This window comes from Rana temporaria, chromosome 5 (genome assembly GCF_905171775.1).
Source record: "Rana temporaria chromosome 5, aRanTem1.1, whole genome shotgun sequence".
Lineage (NCBI taxonomy): Eukaryota > Metazoa > Chordata > Amphibia > Anura > Ranidae > Rana > Rana temporaria.
Genome location: NC_053493.1, coordinates 325,726,861 through 325,744,152, shown reverse-complemented (window position 1 = coordinate 325,744,152; position 17,292 = coordinate 325,726,861). Strand labels below are relative to the sequence as shown.

Here is a 17,292-nt window from a genome sequence, read left to right as displayed (position 1 = left end):
CAGTGTGGGGGGAAAATAAGTCCCTGCACTTTTTTTCCCTGCGAATCTAATGCAAGTTCAGCCAAACAACTGTATGGCTGAACTCACATCTCACTGACATCGCATGCTATTCGCACCGCAGTGCGGGTGCAAATCACATGCCATGTCTTAGATCGCAGTAGTCTGAACCTGGGCTCATACCCTACCTCCAGTAGGTAATCAGAGAAACCAACAAAACAAATGCAGGGAAGTAAAGAGTTAACCTATGTCCTCAAATTCAATAAACAGTGAGATAGCAGCAGTCTGAGGGTAACCTGTCACAGGGGAAGAACCTTATCTCCTGCAATATATAAGGCTGAGCCTAGTGTGCAGTGAGCTGTTATCAGGAGTCAGTGAAACATTTACTTCCCCCCCTGCCTGACCCTCCGTGTACTGTACCTTCTCTGTTTTCAGTGTGCACTGCTGGCTGTCACATGGAGATGGATGGAGTCAAGGAGGCAGGCAGTGTGTGAGCCTAGTACTTCAAATGCAGCCAGTGTACATCCACATAGGAGCAGAAAGGAAAAAATAAATAGTCCCTCCAGCTACAGTCTTCCTGACTTCACTAGAACAGAAAGTGAAAGTAAGACGGCTGCTGGGGGGGGAAGCACCTCCCAAGTCCTACAGTGATTGCTAATGGTCAGACACACAGACAGGCAGAAGTCTGACCAATGAGAGTGCTGGGGCTATTAGCTCTGCGCCTCGAATCAACACAAAACCCTGCAAATGTAGCGTCTCGCCTGCAATCACGGGATTGCAGTGACATGAACGCTCCCATAGTTCACAGTGGCCAGCGCCCTAGCAGAGTAAACTTAAAGAACTTAAAAAAAAAAAAAAATTTTAAAGGGACCTTTTTTTTTCATTTTTTTTTCATTTCTTTTTTTTTTGCAGCCTTGGAGGGGTGGGGGCGGCGCCCAGGCGCCCCCTATGGACGGGCCGCCACTGTTGCTTAGCGCCAATGAGCTGCTCACAGTACTTAAAACACTTAACCTCTTGCTGCTCATGTAACGCATATGGGCAGTGGCAAATAGGGTGGGCTTCAAGGCCCACGCACCTCACATATGTCTCCATGGATGGCTGAGGTTTCTGTGCTGAGAGCGCAATCACTACATGGTCTTAGCACACTGACCAATCTGTCAAAGACAGCTCCTGGCTTATGGTAATGATCGGAAGCCTAAAAGATGGTCTTGAGATCATGTTGTAACTGTGACAGCCAATCACAATGGCCACATGATTGGGCAGTCCTTCACACCCCCAGGAAGTAAAGACCCAGTTAAAGGGATGCCAGGGCAGGATGGGAAGGGGTTAATGCCATTTTAATGTTTATATATGTACAGTCAGGATTTTTTTTCAACTGGAACATTGTAGTATGCAGTTCCGCACCTCCAGCATAGAATGTACGTATTGGCAAGGGGCACTTGGTTGTGCTGGTGAGTCTATTGATGGTGATCTATCATTGCTAGGGGATGTTGTGTTTTTAGGGAGTTTATTATTGCGTGGGAGCAGAGGCAGCTCTAGGCTTTGTGAGGCCTTAGGCAAAACATAGACATGAGGCCCCACTCACGCCCATAATGGGAAAATTAATTCAAGCAAGAAAAATGGCTGCAGAAAATGCACGGATCTGGCACACAGGTGATCAGCACCACTTCCAAGGCACCCTCCTCACCCATCAGACATATTTTTTTTGCAGCCTTGGGGGGGTGGGGGCGGCGCCCAGGCGCCCCCTATGGACGGGCCGCCACTGTTGCTTAGCGCCAATGAGCTGCTCACAGTACTTAAAACACTTAACCTCTTGCTGCTCATGTAACGCATATGGGCAGTGGCAAATAGGGTGGGCTTCAAGGCCCACGCACCTCACATATGTCTCCATGGATGGCTGAGGTTTCTGTGCTCAGAGCGCAATCACTACATGGTCTTAGCACACTGACCAATCTGTCAAAGACAGCTCCTGGCTTATGGTAATGATCGGAAGCCTAAAAGATGGTCTTGAGATCATGTTGTAACTGTGACAGCCAATCACAATGGCCACATGATTGGGCAGTCCTTCACACCCCCAGGAAGTAAAGACCCAGTTAAAGGGATGCCAGGGCAGGATGGGAAGGGGTTAATGCCATTTTAATGTTTATATATGTACAGTCAGGATTTTTTTTCAACTGGAACATTGTAGTATGCAGTTCCGCACCTCCAGCATAGAATGTACGTATTGGCAAGGGGCACTTGGTTGTGCTGGTGAGTCTATTGATGGTGATCTATCATTGCTAGGGGATGTTGTGTTTTTAGGGAGTTTATTATTGCGTGGGAGCAGAGGCAGCTCTAGGCTTTGTGAGGCCTTAGGCAAAACATAGACATGAGGCCCCACTCACGCCCATAATGGGAAAATTAATTCAAGCAAGAAAAATGGCTGCAGAAAATGCACGGATCTGGCACACAGGTGATCAGCACCACTTCCAAGGCACCCTCCTCACCCATCAGACATATTCAGCCAATGCGAGAGAGGGGGAGGTGAGAAAGAGAGAGGGGTAATAGAGAGATCCAATGACGTTATATATATTAGTATTGATCACAGGCAAATTAGGCGGCCGTGAGGCCCCTGTGAGTATGAGGCCTTAGGCGACCGCCTAATTTGCCTAATTAGAGAGCCGCCTCTGCGTGGGAGGATTTACTGTTGCAGGGGGGTCTATTGTTGATATATGTAGATTTCAGCAAACTACTGCATGAACAACATTGACCAGAATGTTCACATGAATTGCTCTGCATGCTCTAATGTCTTCTTCTTCGGATATACTAGTGTTTAGTCATAGCTATGACTAAACACTAGTATAGTGTGAAACGTGTCAGCTTGACCGGTGTGCTGTGACTTGTAGTGTTTTTTTGGATTTCGGACTTTACAATAAAGGCAATTTTATTCGGAGTGCGGCTGTCCAGAAGAAGTCTTTCTTTTGTTTTGCCTCATACGTGCATTGCCTGCACCCGTGGTTCTGTGAGAAGTGATTACCTTGAAGACATTCACATCTGAGCGGCTCTCTTTTCTGTCTATCAGCATTAGGGTGCTTGATAGCTGCTGATTCAGGACTGATTCATTTTTATAAATGTGAGCCTATCAACAGAGTCTGTGGACAGGTGCACTCATTGATCCATTACAAACCCTCCAGCAGCACTGGATGTGCTTTCAGAAAGCACATTGGATGCAGGACAGGCCAGTAGCTCAATTGCATATTGAGCAACCTCAAGACCCAGTAAATCAGTGGATACTCTGTTGGAAAGGTCTCCAAGTCTACTCTTGCCCCTAAATATTCCTGCACCATATAATGCAGACCCTGGCGATGGTTGCTGGAACATATCAGATCTTGGCGCTGTTGACTGAAAAATTGTTTAAAGGCATCGGTCAGCTGACCGCTCCACCGCTCTTGCGCTGACTGAACGAAGCCTCAAAAAGCACGTTGTCCAACACCAGCAAATGGTAACCTCCCAAGGTCTGGAAATGCGTTACACACACTTTTCTTCAAGGTCTCCTGAAGATGTTTCATCCTCTGCTCGTTCTGTAAAGGCAGGATGTGTGTTTGGCAGACCCGCAGGAATGCTATCTAGATAAAGGGGGCCTTGATAGGAAAGTCCTCCTGTAGGCAAGACACACTTGTCTTTGTACTCCTCACCTAGTTTCCCCCTGTTCCACCACAGGTACTCCTTCTGTAGCCCCAACATCATGCACTACAGTCAAGCATGGTGGTGGGAGTGTCATGGTCTGGAGCTGCATGAATGCTGTCGGCACTGGGGAGCTACAGTTCATTGAGGGAACCATGCACTGTGACATACTGAATGAAAATACAAGTGTGTCTTGCCTACAGTCAAGCATGGTGATGGGAGTGTCATGGTCTGGGGCTGCATAAGTGCTGCCAGCACTGGGAACTACAGTTAATTGAGGGAACCATGAATGCCAACATGAACTATGACATACTGAAGCAGAGCAGAGCATGATCCCCTCCCTTCAGAGACTGGGCCGCAGGGCAGTATTCCAACATGATAATGACCCCCAAACACAACTCTATACTATCACAGCTGAGGGTAACGGTGATGGATTGGCTAAGCATGTCTCGAGACCTAAACTCTATTGAGCATCTGTGGGACATTCTCAAATGGAAAGTCAAGGAGCGCAAGGTCTCTAACATCCACCAGCTCTGTGATGTCGTCATGGAGGAGTGGAAGAGGACTGCAGTGGCAACCTGTGAAGCTCTGGTGATTTCCATGCCCAAGAGGATTAAAGTGGTTATAAACCCTAGAAACGCATACCAGCTCATTATGTATTACTTACCTCAGATTAAAGCCCCCGCAGTGGTCCTCGTTCACCGCTCCAGCTGGTGACATCGGGTATCGCGGGCTCCGGCGCTGTGATTGCTTCAGTGCGCATATGCCGACGACTTCAGCACATGCAGATTCAGGGGGATATCTTCTAAACCGTGCAAGTTAAGTCAAGTTAAGTTAAGTAAGTAAGGGTTTACAACCACTTTAAAACCGCACGCCGTCATATGACGTCCAAAAAGGGGATCTGTTATCCCGGGTGGACGTCATATGACGTCCTGTACTTTGTGCAAGGATATCTGAATGATGCCTGCTCCTAGAGGCATCGATTAGATATCATTTTCTTCCGGTGGCGATCCTGCGCACCGTAAGAATGATCATAGCGGTGGTTCCACCGCTTGATCGTTCTTATAGGCGGCGGGAGGGGACATCCCCCCCCTCCCGCTGCCTTCCGATGCTTCTCCGGGCTCTCCTGTCCCATCGGGGGCCCGGAGAGATGATCGCCGTCCACCGGATGTGCAGCATAGAGATGACTGGTGACAAGATGGTCACCAGTCATCTCTATGACCGTCGGAGGCCCGGGCGCGATGTGATGACGTCACGCCCGGGTAACCGTAAGTAAACAAACTGCAATTGTGGCTAGTAAGAATGAGATCTGTGATTTTTTTTACACAGTCTCATTCTTTCCAGCCTGGAGGAGAGATGTGGGGTCTTATTGACTCCGCATCTCTCCTTAAAGAGGACCTGTCACACACTATTAATAATTACAAGGGATGTTTACATCAAACGATCAAATTTTTATTTTTATTTTTAAAGTGTAAAAAATAAATAAAAAAGTCAAATAATAAATAAATAAATAAAAATTAAAACGCCCCTGTCCCCGGTAGCTCGCGCTCAGAAGCAAATGCACAAGTAAGTCCCGCCCACGTATGTAAACGTTGTTCAAACCACACATGTGAGGTGTCGCCGCGTGCGTTAGAGCATGTGCAAAATTCTAGCACTAGAACTCCTCTGTAACTCTAAACTGGTAACCTGTAAAAATTTTAAAGCGTCACCTATGGAGATTTTTAAGTAACGAAGTTTGGCGCCATTCCATGAGTGTGCGCAATTTTAAAGCATGACATGTTAGGTATCTATTTACTCGGCGTAACATCATCTTTCATATTTTACAAAAAAATTGGGCTAACTTTACTGTTTTGTTATTTTTTAAGTTATAAAACCATTTTTTTTTACAAAAAAAAGGCGTTTGAAAAATGATTGCGCAAATACCGTGCAAGATAAAAAGTTGCAATGACCGCCATTTTATTCCCTAGGGTGTCTGCTAAAAAAACATATATAATGTTTGGGGGTTCTGCGTAATTTTCTAGCAAAAGAATGATGATTTGTACATGTAGGAGAGAAGTGCCAGAATTGGCCTGGTATGGAGGTGGGTTTTAAAGCCCTGTATTGAAGTGGTTAAAGCGGATGTGCCATGAAAAAAAAATATTAAAAGCCAGCAGCTACAAATACTGCAGCTGCTGACTTTTAATATTAGGACACTTACCTGTCCTGGAGTCCAGCGCCGTCCGCAGCAGAGGACGAGCGATCGCTCGTCACTCTGCTGCTCCCCCCCGCCATCCTCAGTGAGGGAACCAGGAAGTGAAGCGCTCCGGCTTCACTACCCGGTTCCCTACGGCGCATGCGCGAGTTGCGCTGCACCGCTGATTGGCTCCTGCTGTGCTCTGGGAGCCGAGTGTACCCAGAGCACAACTGGGGAGGACGGAAGGTGACGTTCTGCCCGCAGTTTACCCGAAACTGTGTGGCCGGAAGTGGGTGCAAATACCTGTCTTTAGACAGGTATCTGCGCCCCCTCCCCCCTGAAAGGTGTCAAATGTGACACCGGAGGGGGGAGGGTTCCGATCAGCGTGAGTTCCACTTTAGGGTGGAGCTCCGCTTTAAGTCAGTGCTGGAAACTAATGGTGGCCATACAAAATATTGACAGGGGTGTCCTCATTTTTTTTGCCAACGTCAATGGCTGTGTGTTGAATTATTTTGAGGGGACAGCAAATTTACATTGTTATACAAGCTGTACACTCACTACTTTCCAGTGTAGTGTTGTGTAGTGTCATTTCTTCAGTGTTGCCGCATGAAAAGATATAAAATATTTCCAAAAATGTGAGGGGTGTACTCACGTTTGTGAGATACTGTATGTATGTATAATATATATATATATATATATATATATATATATATATATATATATATATATATATGTGTATACGTTTTTGATGCTTTCCAGTGTGTTTTTGATGAGTTTTTGGTGCTTTTTTGATGCAGTTCAGTGCATTCCACCCCCCCTCTTTTTTCGTAACCTTAATGGCCAGTTTACTCTATAGAAACTCAGTCCTGATGCGTTTCAGATACATTTCTGCATGCACGTTTTTGAAGTGTCTCCGGTGTGTTTTTGATGCTTTTTAGTACATCCCCCCCCCCCTCTTTTTTTCTTCACCTTAAACTGAGATATGTTCGTTCTGGTGCATTTATGTGCGTTCCAGTGCATTTTCTTAAGTGTTTTACCACGTTCCAGTACAGTTCAGTGCAGAAAAACATGCGGCATGTACTGTTGAACTATGCAATTAGAAACCATGTAACCTATTATTGATGCATTTCTGATGCAGAAAAAACCCCGCACTGGACTGCATGTTGTGTGAACCAGCCCTGAGTAAGCACATGTGTATTCCAGTGTCTTTTTTGGTGCGTTTCGGTGCGTTCTGGTAAAGTCCAGTGCAGAAATAAAATACAGCATGCTCTACTTTTTTTCTGGAACTGACCACACACCATATAACCCACTATGCATGTTTCTGATGCACTAGACAGGACTGCATGTGCTGTGAATTGGCCCTAATGCCAAAACCTATGAGTGTGTGTTAATTGTGTACAGTATTTAGAACCATGTGCATGAATTGAGTTGTATGACATCACCCTGTAGGTGGGGGCGGGGGGGGGGGTAGTTTACGTACATTGAAGGTAGAACTACAAGCCCCCTTCTCTCTCTCTGACAGGAACATAGAACACAGCGGCGGTGATGAGGATCGGGCCGCACGGAGCCCTCTTTGTGAAATCGGAGCTCTATGTAAAACACGCCATTCACAGGACAAAGAGAAAGTTCTCTTCCGCCGGTAGATGGCGCTGCTCAAGTCAACAGATCCAACGTGTCTAATAACTGAAAACACAGTGATATACATACATACACACACTCTCCCTCCTCCCCCTCCCCCCTCCTCCTCCTCCTCTCTCTCCCCCTCCTCCTCCTCTAGTCATTGCACGGGGCAGCCATTCCGAGGGCTGGAGAGAATCACATTCCCTGCCAGGTCCCCTTGTCCCCTGTGAGCAGGAGAACATCAACAGTCCGGCAAGTTAAAGAGATCATACAGCGGGAAAGGAAAAAAAAAAAGCGGAGAGAACGGAGCCAGCGGTGCCCAAACTCGTGCGGAGACCGGATTGGCTACTTTGTTGTAGTGCGCGCGGAGCGGAGCCGGGCGCAGGAGCGGAGTAGAGGAGCCGGGCGGAGGAGCGGAGTAGAGGAGCCGGGCGGAGGAGCGGAGTAGAGGAGCCGGGCGGAGGAGCGGAGTTGTCACCCATGTGTGTGCTGCACAGTGTGCTGTAAGGGGCTTTGGTGAGAGCGCTTTCTCCGGCTTTCTTCTTTTCTGCTCTTGGACATACTAGCAGGCTGGAGTTTCCTTGATGTGTGCAGTGCAATGGATGTGAGGTTTTATCCAGCACAGGCGGCTGCAGCTCCAGACACCCCCTGTTTGGGACCATCCCCCTGTTTGGACCCCTACTATTGTAATAAGGTGATTTCACGTCTTTTATTTTATTTTTGTATACATTGCCTTTGCTTTGCCTTCTCTCCTCCCTGCTTCCTTTCCCAGGCATGCACACAAAGCCATGCACTGTATTCTTACTACTATTGCTGCACATTGTAACACCCTATAATTGCTTGACCTGCACTTTGCACTTGATGTGCTGGATGATCTGTTTAGGGGGGGGGGGGGGGGCAACACACAAGCTCTCCCATTAAATTAGGATAACTCCAGATTATAGATCTTTTCCTTCTGCCTAATGAGCTGACTTTCTCTATTGTGACATTTGCTCTGTGATCTCATTGACAGCATCCACTTTACATTTACTGCCTGCAGATAACTACAAGCATTTATTAAGCTATTGCTGCTCCTGCTGTTGTCCAGTTAGGTTTTGGTGAGTTTTTCCTGTGTCACCTAAAATGTTATCCGTCTTTCTGTGAGATTGATCTACTTTACTACTGAGTGACCATGTGACTTGGGATGTTGTCATTATGGGGTGTTTTTTTTTTTTTGTGCTGGGCTAATGGTCTCCCACTGCAAACATCACAAGGCAAGAAGTGTGTTAAACATCCCTGAGCTTGAGCCAACAGTCATTATTTATTACTATTATTATATTCATTGGCCAGGATGGCCGCCTTGGGATTTAACTTGCTCACAGTTTTTTTTTTGGAAGCCTCTTGTCATTTGATGTCTTGACTGAGACCCTATTGCTCCATCTCTGTAGGGTGGCAGCAGGAAAATCTATGCATGAATTACACTCTGCTGCACTGTGATGAGGTTTGTGTGCATGAATAAAAATAGCTTGTTTAGCACAAAACACTTACATGACAAGGGCAGCTTTCCAGGCTCACGACTGTGCCAGGGAAAGTGCTGTGTGGGACTTGCACATTAAAAGTTTGGCATTGCTTATTCGGAGTGGACTTGCTACTGTTCACTTGTTAACAGTCATAATTACTCTGCAATAAAAAAAAAAAAAGTCAATTAGGCAGCCATTGATTTTACCATAATCTGGGATGACCTTGCACGTACAACCTTTTTACATTTATTTTATTATTTTCCAAAGATTGGCGGCGATAAAATAATATTTGTACATCAATGTCAGCTTAAGTTTTGCAGTAGATACCTTATGTATATGAAGTGATGACCTTCCGTCTTCAGATCTTTCTACAGTCGCTGAACCTGCACAATGTATTTGTAGTAATTGGCATCTAGTGGACTGTGTACCTTCATTTAAGCGTGTTGCTGATACATTAAGCATGGCCTGCGTCCATTACTGCATACTGTAAAGGCTACAAATCTCTGTAGCAGTACATTTACTACATAGTGCCTACAGCATCTAAATTCTTTCCACTTTCAAAAGGATTTGCTGAAATAACCTTCCTAATCAGGTTTCTGTTAATGCAAATGATTGTTGCGGTACACAGAGGCTAGCAGGTTTTCATAACACACATTAAATAAAAATGGATCGGAAGACAATGCAAGGTGCATTATGCTACATTTAAGCCTGGCAATGAGAAATATTTCTAATTTGTTTAGAAAATAGGCTTCTGTTATAATTGCTTTCATCACAAATGTACTTAAATGTAACAATATCCAAGTAATGTAATTGAGTTCAGTGACCTTACAGGCTGTAACAAGATATGTCATCAACATTAGAAAAGTCACTAATTACTATACCTCCAGCACAGTACTTCAAGAAGAGCAGTTACATCATATCTGTAATTACAATCATTTCTTCCATGTACCAGAAAACTGATTCTATTTTATGTTGTCTCAACTAGATCCCTACTCCATTAATACAGTAGGTTATATGAAGAGGCTTTTGCCCTTGAGTAACAATACATTTGTAGACATGGATCAGAAAGCACTACACTACATTAAATACAAAGCATAAGCAATTGCGCTACACCAGGAATGGATTTTATTTTGTTGCTTCCATTTTGTCGTCAATAATGTGTTTTGTTTGCTGTTTTTTTTGTTTGTTTTGTATACACTTAATTAATACTGAGTATTATGTTTTAACTTGACATGTTTGTATTTGTAATCAATTTTGCTGCAATAGAAAATAGTTTTCTAGGTAAAAACAAACGTTCCTGCTTAGGCTTTTAGTAATTATTAAGCACAAGAAAGTCAGATTATTCCAGTTGTGCGGTAAATGGGCTGGTACTGGTTGGTTAGTGGTTCAAATAGCAGGAGATGTGATAGCAACGTGGACAAACTCATTGAGACGCCTATCTTGTAATGCTTGTAGCTTGAGGGATAGCTACCTATGAGACATTTGTCCAGCTATCAAATAGCAGCCACTAATCAATAAACGGCTTCTTTAAATATTACGTTACGTAGCACCGCAGCCAGCAGTACATTGAAAATAGCAATTGACAAAAGCAAGAGACAAATTTAGATAGATTCCACTGTTATGGTAAAGCATATTTGATGTAGCCAGATTGCTCTTGGGGCTTTTCCATATTTAACGAGAGTGATGTGCAAGACTTTGGTGCACACTGTATTTGTGCAGTGTTGCTCCGTATTATGAAACATCTACTCCCATAAAAATGATAGCAGTATAATGATATTTTGACACTTCTAGCAGATGTTAGTCTCTCCGATGAGAGGGAGCCTGACCCCTGCTATCAGTAGGAGAGAAAATAATGGTCTACACCGCTCCCTATGGTGAGCCTCAAAGAAATGTACACTAGATTTCGTGGGCTAAGCTCCTTCAGGAGAAAATGAAGTCTACAGCCCCTTCACTTTCGACTCATACAGATATTTTACCTCTCAGGGTAATGAAAGCATGTGGAGATGTGTTAAAGATTACATTGCCAGAAGAGCTTGCCCCCTGTAAGTTGGCATTTATACGTATTGTTGCGCAACATATGCAATTAATATACATTCATTTCTTATAAGTGATCGTGCTTACTGTCCTGGCTGCACTGCATCATGGTTATAGAGATTGTATTACATTCTAAGCTCTGGTTATTAGTTATTCTAAGGCTTCCATCAAAGCTTGCAATGTTTTAGATATTTTTTCCATATCTTTCCAAAACATGCCATTATGCTGTCAGAGATGACTTGTATTTAAGATATTACCTTTCATAGATGAATGGACTGAATGCACAAGCATAAAATCATTGAACATTTCTGCTCTTCACTTTCACTACATTAATGGCTATGTGTGGTTACAAAGAGTCATTCTATTCCATCACCCACAAATTACTGTTTTTTTTTAATCTGTTCATGGAATTTTCAATTTAATAAACTGCTATTGATTCGGTGGTATGCGGACTTGGGAAATTAGGTGACACAAGTTTTATTTTCTTAAAGTTGATTGAATTTGATTTGCTGTTTGAAATAATCTCTAAATACTGAAAGTTGAGTGAAACAGATAATATATAATCTGTAAGTTCTTAAATATTTTCCAAATTTGCAGCCACTGGTGTGTACAGTGGCAGGACATTGTTGGGGGATTGTTGCAAAATTTCATGGAATTCGTTGTGCAGAGTTTAAACAAACTATAGGAAAAAGCATATTCCGATCTACAGAGGCCATTAAACATTTCTGTGATGCAGTTACATTTTGAAATGATGACATTGTAGAAGATCCACATGATTTACAAAGATTGAATCACTCCCAAGAGAATCAATAACGAAGTTGTGCAACTGAAAATCGCTTGTGTAGCCTTAGGCCAGAAAATAGACAGGCAAATCTGATAAGCGCTTACTGTACCTTAGAAAACTATCTCAACCCACAAAGACAGTTCTGCTGCTCTCATTTTCATCACATATAACATTTAAAGAGATCATTCACATCTCATTATCACATTTAACGAGATATAATAACGTATGTACGTATATGTAACCTTCCCTTTATGCCCCTTATGTGAATGATTGAGGCTAAGCTGGGCTCACAGATAGGGTGGTTCTAGCACCATAGAGTACGCAAATCTTTATATTTACTAGATCACATTTAGGATCATAAAGATTAAGATAATTTGTCTGGCAGGGCATCCATGTACATTAGGATAAATTCCAGTATAAAAATAAAAAAACATTTTGTAGGTAGGCCGGTGAATGCAAGTTTTTCTCATAATGATTAAAACATACCTTGAACTGATTATCAGCTGCCAGTCTTTTTTCAACATTCTTCCAGGAGACAATGAGGATGTGTGATCACTGAAAGTGGTTATTATTACTGGCAGACAATTTTCAATGTATTGAGAGTCTTCTGTGTTCCCATGGAAAAGGGAACAATCCTTACACCACTTGTTGCTTGGACAAAAGTTGCCTGGTAATTTGGTAGAAGAGTTCCACGATCACTTAAGCCCTGTACACACGATCGGATATCTGATGGAATCTAATCCGATGTATTTTTTCAACAGATATCCGATGAAGCTGACTTTCATCAGTCTTGCCTACACACCATCGGTCAAAAATCAGACCGTGTCCAAACACGGTGATGTAAAACACAACGACGTGCTGAGAAAAATTAAGTTCAATGCTTCTGAGCATGCGTCGACTTGATTCTGAGCATGCATGGATTTTTACCGATGGACTTCCACACAGATGATTTTTTCTATCGGTTTTTTATCCATAGGAAAATTGTAAAACATGTTCTTTTTTTTTTCACCGATGGAAAACAAACGGTCCATCGGCCCGTTTTCATCAGACAGACCGATCGTGTGTACAGGGCTTAAGAGTGTAGATCTGTCCACATCCCATAATTTTCAACTAGAGAATGGTTCCCAACCTCTAGAATGCTGGGACTTTTAACTGATTATGATGGAATTCCCCCAATGAGCAGCTTCACTGCACAATTTCAACAGATTTATTATTTAGGCGATGTGAAAAATTAAAAAAAGTTCTGCTATTACAGTAAGTGAAAAGTAATCCCGCTGCTCACAGATGAGTTGGCATCAGCTGTGAGTCAAAGTGAATTCCATGGAGTGGGGCGCACACACTGCCACTGCAGCAGTCACATGTGAACATGAAAATCAGACAGGCTGCACACCCACACAATTGTGTTGATTCAGTCACTTTATTAAAATATCATAAAAGCAATAGATGGGTACAATCAGGGAAAAAGGAACCCATCTAGTGCTTTTTATAATATTTCAAAAAAAGTGATTGAATTAACACAATTGTGTGGGTGTACAGCCTATCCGATTTTCTCGTTCACAAGTTCTGCTATTAGATGTACCTGTTGGAATGCCTCCAAGGCGTACCCCTAAATGGTCCAAATTTTCTTGATGAGTCCTCAGATTAGAGAAGGATTAGGTTGATTATAGCCAGTCTGAGAACTATTTTAAAAACAAAAATAAGGTACACACAATAAAAGGAAATCTGACCCAGTTTTTACAAAAATGCTAATGCATAGCTTATTGTACAGATATAGGTAAGAAGTTGAGGTTCAGCACAGGTGCAATTTTCATCTTTTTAAAATATGCTTCTTTGCTGAATGTGAGTAATTGGACAGCACAAGAAACTATCTCCCTTGAATAGAACTTGATTTTTCCATTAAGGATGTCCAAAGTCAAGTCCATTTTTATATTTTAGGTTGCATATTTTCTGCTTTCATCAATGCATAATGGGATATAACAGTCTGCTACTGCTACAGTTATTCAGACATATTTGTTTGATAAGTGAACTGGGCATGTTGTATGAACCATGGCACAAGATATTCGTAGAGCAGCAATGTTGAAGAAAAAGTTGAATGGCAATGCTTAAAGTCCCATCAGTTCCATAATATTTTCAATGCTCACAATGCATGCTGTATACCAGGGATTTGCAATTAGCGGACCTCCAGCTGTTGCAGAACTATAATTCCCATGAGGCATAGCAAGACTCTGACAGCAACAAGCATGACACCCAGAGGCATGCTGGGACTTGTAGTTTTGTAACAGCTGGAGGTCCGCTAATTGCGTATCCCTGCTGTGTACAATACAATACATACACAATATTTTGCATATTAACCTCTTCCATACAGGGCAGTTATACACACTTCCATACCAGGCCTATTCTGGCACTTCTCTCCTACATGTACAAATCATAATTTTTTTGCTAGAAAATTATGCAGAACCCCCAAACATTATATATGTTTTTTTAGCAGACACCCTAGGGAATAAAACGACGGTCATTGAAACCTTTTATCTTTGCACGGTATTTGCGCAATAATTTTTTGGAAAAAAATTGTTTCATGAATTAAAAAAATTTAAAAACAGTAAAGTTAGCCCAATTTTTTTGTAAAATAGGAAAGATGATGTTACACCGAGTAAATAGATACCTAACATGTCACGCTTTAAAATTGCGCACACTCATGGAATGGCGCCAAACTTCGGTACTTAAAAATCTCCATAGGCAATGATTTGAAATTTTTTACAGGTTACCAGTTTAGATTTACAGAGGAGATCTAGTGCTAGAATTGTTGCTGGCACTCTAACGCACGCGGCGATACCTCACATATGTGGTTTAAACGGCGTTTACATATGTCGGCGGGACTTGCGTGTGCGTTCGCTTCTGCGCGCAAGCTACCGGGGACAGGGGCGTTAAAAAAATACATTTTATTTCTTTTTTTTTTTATATATATATTTATTTCTTTTTTTACACTTTTTTTTTAAATTTTTTTTTTTTTTGATCACTTTTATTCCTATTACAAGGAATGTAAACATCCCTTGTAATAGGAATGTGTGTGACAGGTACTCTTTATGGAGAGATGCGGGGTCAATAAGACCCCACATCTCTCCTCCAGGCTGGAAAGCATGAAATCGGTGAAAAAAAATTCACCAATCTCATGCTTACTACTGCTTAGCAGCCGCAATCGCGGCTTTGTTTACTTACGGGGACCCGGGCGTGACGTCATCACATCGCGCCCGGGTCCTCCGACGGTCATAGAGATGACTGGTGACCATCTGGTCACCAGTCATCTCTATGCTTCCTGCGAGCGCCGGACGATTCGTTCTCCGGGCCCCCGATGGCACGGGAGAGCCCGGAGAAGCACCGGATGGCGGCGGGAGGGGGGGGGATGTCCCCTCCCGCCGCCTGTAAGAACGATCTAGCGGCGGAACCGCGGCTATGATCGTTATTACGTTGTGCAGAATCGCCGGCACAAGAGAAGGATATCTGAATGATGCCTCTAGCTGCAGGCATCATTCAGATATCCCCCCCACAAACCCAGGACGTCATATGACGTCCACTCTGAACGGCAGGGGTTCTTTGTGGACGTCATTTTACTATGGGCCGGTAGGGAAGTGGTTAATAATCATCCACCTAAAAGAGCTATATTTACACTACCTAAAATATTTCCTATAACTGACTTGCTTTCAGTAAGAATGTCTGCTTTGTAAACCGAAGATCATAGGAAATTCTTAGTTTAACAGTGAAATGCAACGGTTCTACCTACTGATCTGGGGACTACTAGTAAGGTCCACTTTAGATCTGGGCCCCCTCCCTCTGTAGAAATCACTACCTAAGATTATGAAATAGTAATGTGCATGTATGGAAAGACATAGATTATGGCCCGGATTCACAAAGCACTCCAGATACGCCGCGTAAGTGTAAGTATGCGCCGTCGTATCTGTGCACCGTGCCCACAAACTGAGATACGCCTGAAAATAGGCTTCATCTGACCGACGTAACTTTCCTACGCCGTCGTATCGTGGACGCATATTTACGCTGGGCGCATTTGCCGCTCCCATAGATTTTCTATGCACATATGCAAATGAGGGAGATACGCCGATTCACGAACGTAGTTGCACCCGGCGCATAATATACGCGGTTTGCGTAAGTCGTATGTCCGGCGTAAAGTTATTCCCCATATAGGAGGCGCAACTCATGCAAAGGTATGGACCAGGGAACACTAGCCGTCGTATTTTTAGTCGTTTACGTAGTACGTGAATAGGGCTGGGCGTAGGTTACGTTCACGTCGTAGGCAGTGATCCGCCGTATCTTAGGGAGTAGTTCCGATGTGATTGTGCGCATGCGCCGTATGTTATTCGTATCTTTATGACGCTCAATCCATCATTTGCATGGGGTCACGCCTCATTAGCATGCCTCACGCCCACTTCCACCTACGCTGGCTTACCCTGAGGAAACCCAGCGTATCTTTAAGAGCGAGTGGGAGCGACTGCTTTGTGAATCCAGTGCTTGCATCTGTGCGCTGCGTCGGCGTAGCGTATATTAGATACGCTACACCCGCATAAATATGCGCCGATGTATGTGAATCCGGGCCTATATATTTATCTCACACCCCAGCATTTAGGCCAGGGTGCCATCACGCTGCTTCCGAGAGATCCTGGGGAATGCAGGGTAGTCCAGATCTCATAAGAACATGCTCTTGCACTGTACTGGAATGTTATAATTTCCCAGGGAGCTCAGAGGAAGGGTGATGATGTAAAGCTCTGCAAGATGGAAGACAGGGATAAGGTAAGTATATAGTCTAACTTTTTCTTTACAGGTACGTTTTTACATTTTAAAGTAATTTTAGGGATCGATTTGCATAGTGGGTGGGAGCTCAGATCTAAGGAAGCAAACTCTACAGTTTACTACTAGGCCTGCTTTAAGGTAGGCTTCATTAGAGTGTTGATGTTTACTAGTAGTTCAAAGAGCAGTAGACTGGATAGTTGCATGGGCTAACTAAGCATTACAGCAGGCTCAAAAAAAAATTGTCATCTTCCCTATGTTATGCATATAATATTTCAGGGGCTAGGTGAATCTCATTATGTTACAAGTTAAATAATTTTAGTAACTATATCTCTTTATTTTTCTACGCTACTTGAGACTTTACCTAATAGACAACTATTATCTAATGAAAAAGCATTTTTGCATTAAAAGATATGTTTTTTATTAACCTCCCTGGCGGTATGATTCTGTCTGGAATTACGTACCAAAAGCGGTACATTTATTTTGCAAGGAAATTGGCGTTTTATACTGTAGGCCTGTAATTTTTAGAAATAACTCACTTAAATCTGACCAAGCAAGAGTCTTGTAGGCATCCCGGGTATGATTTTTTTTTTTAAAACAAAATTATAAATTATAATATAATAAATAATTATAAATAATTATAACAAATAATAATATAATTATAATAAAAATTATTCAATAATGTAATCAACTCAAAATCACTGAAATTTGCAGTTGCAGAATTG

The 17,292-nt window shown here is 43.0% G+C and overlaps 1 protein-coding gene across 4 annotated transcripts in view; it reads left to right on the top strand.

Moving 5' to 3' along the window:
- The first annotated feature begins 7,959 nt into the window (after nt 1-7,959).
- TOX (thymocyte selection associated high mobility group box) overlaps nt 7,960-17,292 on the top strand; it is a 300,519-nt gene continuing 291,186 nt past the window's right edge. For 2 of the 4 annotated variants that reach the window (XM_040354249.1, XM_040354248.1), the window contains exon 1: nt 7,960-8,147. In XM_040354249.1, the coding sequence (XP_040210183.1) occupies nt 8,052-8,147 (96 nt within the window). In that variant the 5' untranslated portion in view covers nt 7,960-8,051. The remainder of the gene's footprint in view (nt 8,148-17,292) is intronic. The other 2 variants (XM_040354251.1, XM_040354250.1) reach the window with 1 other exon arrangement.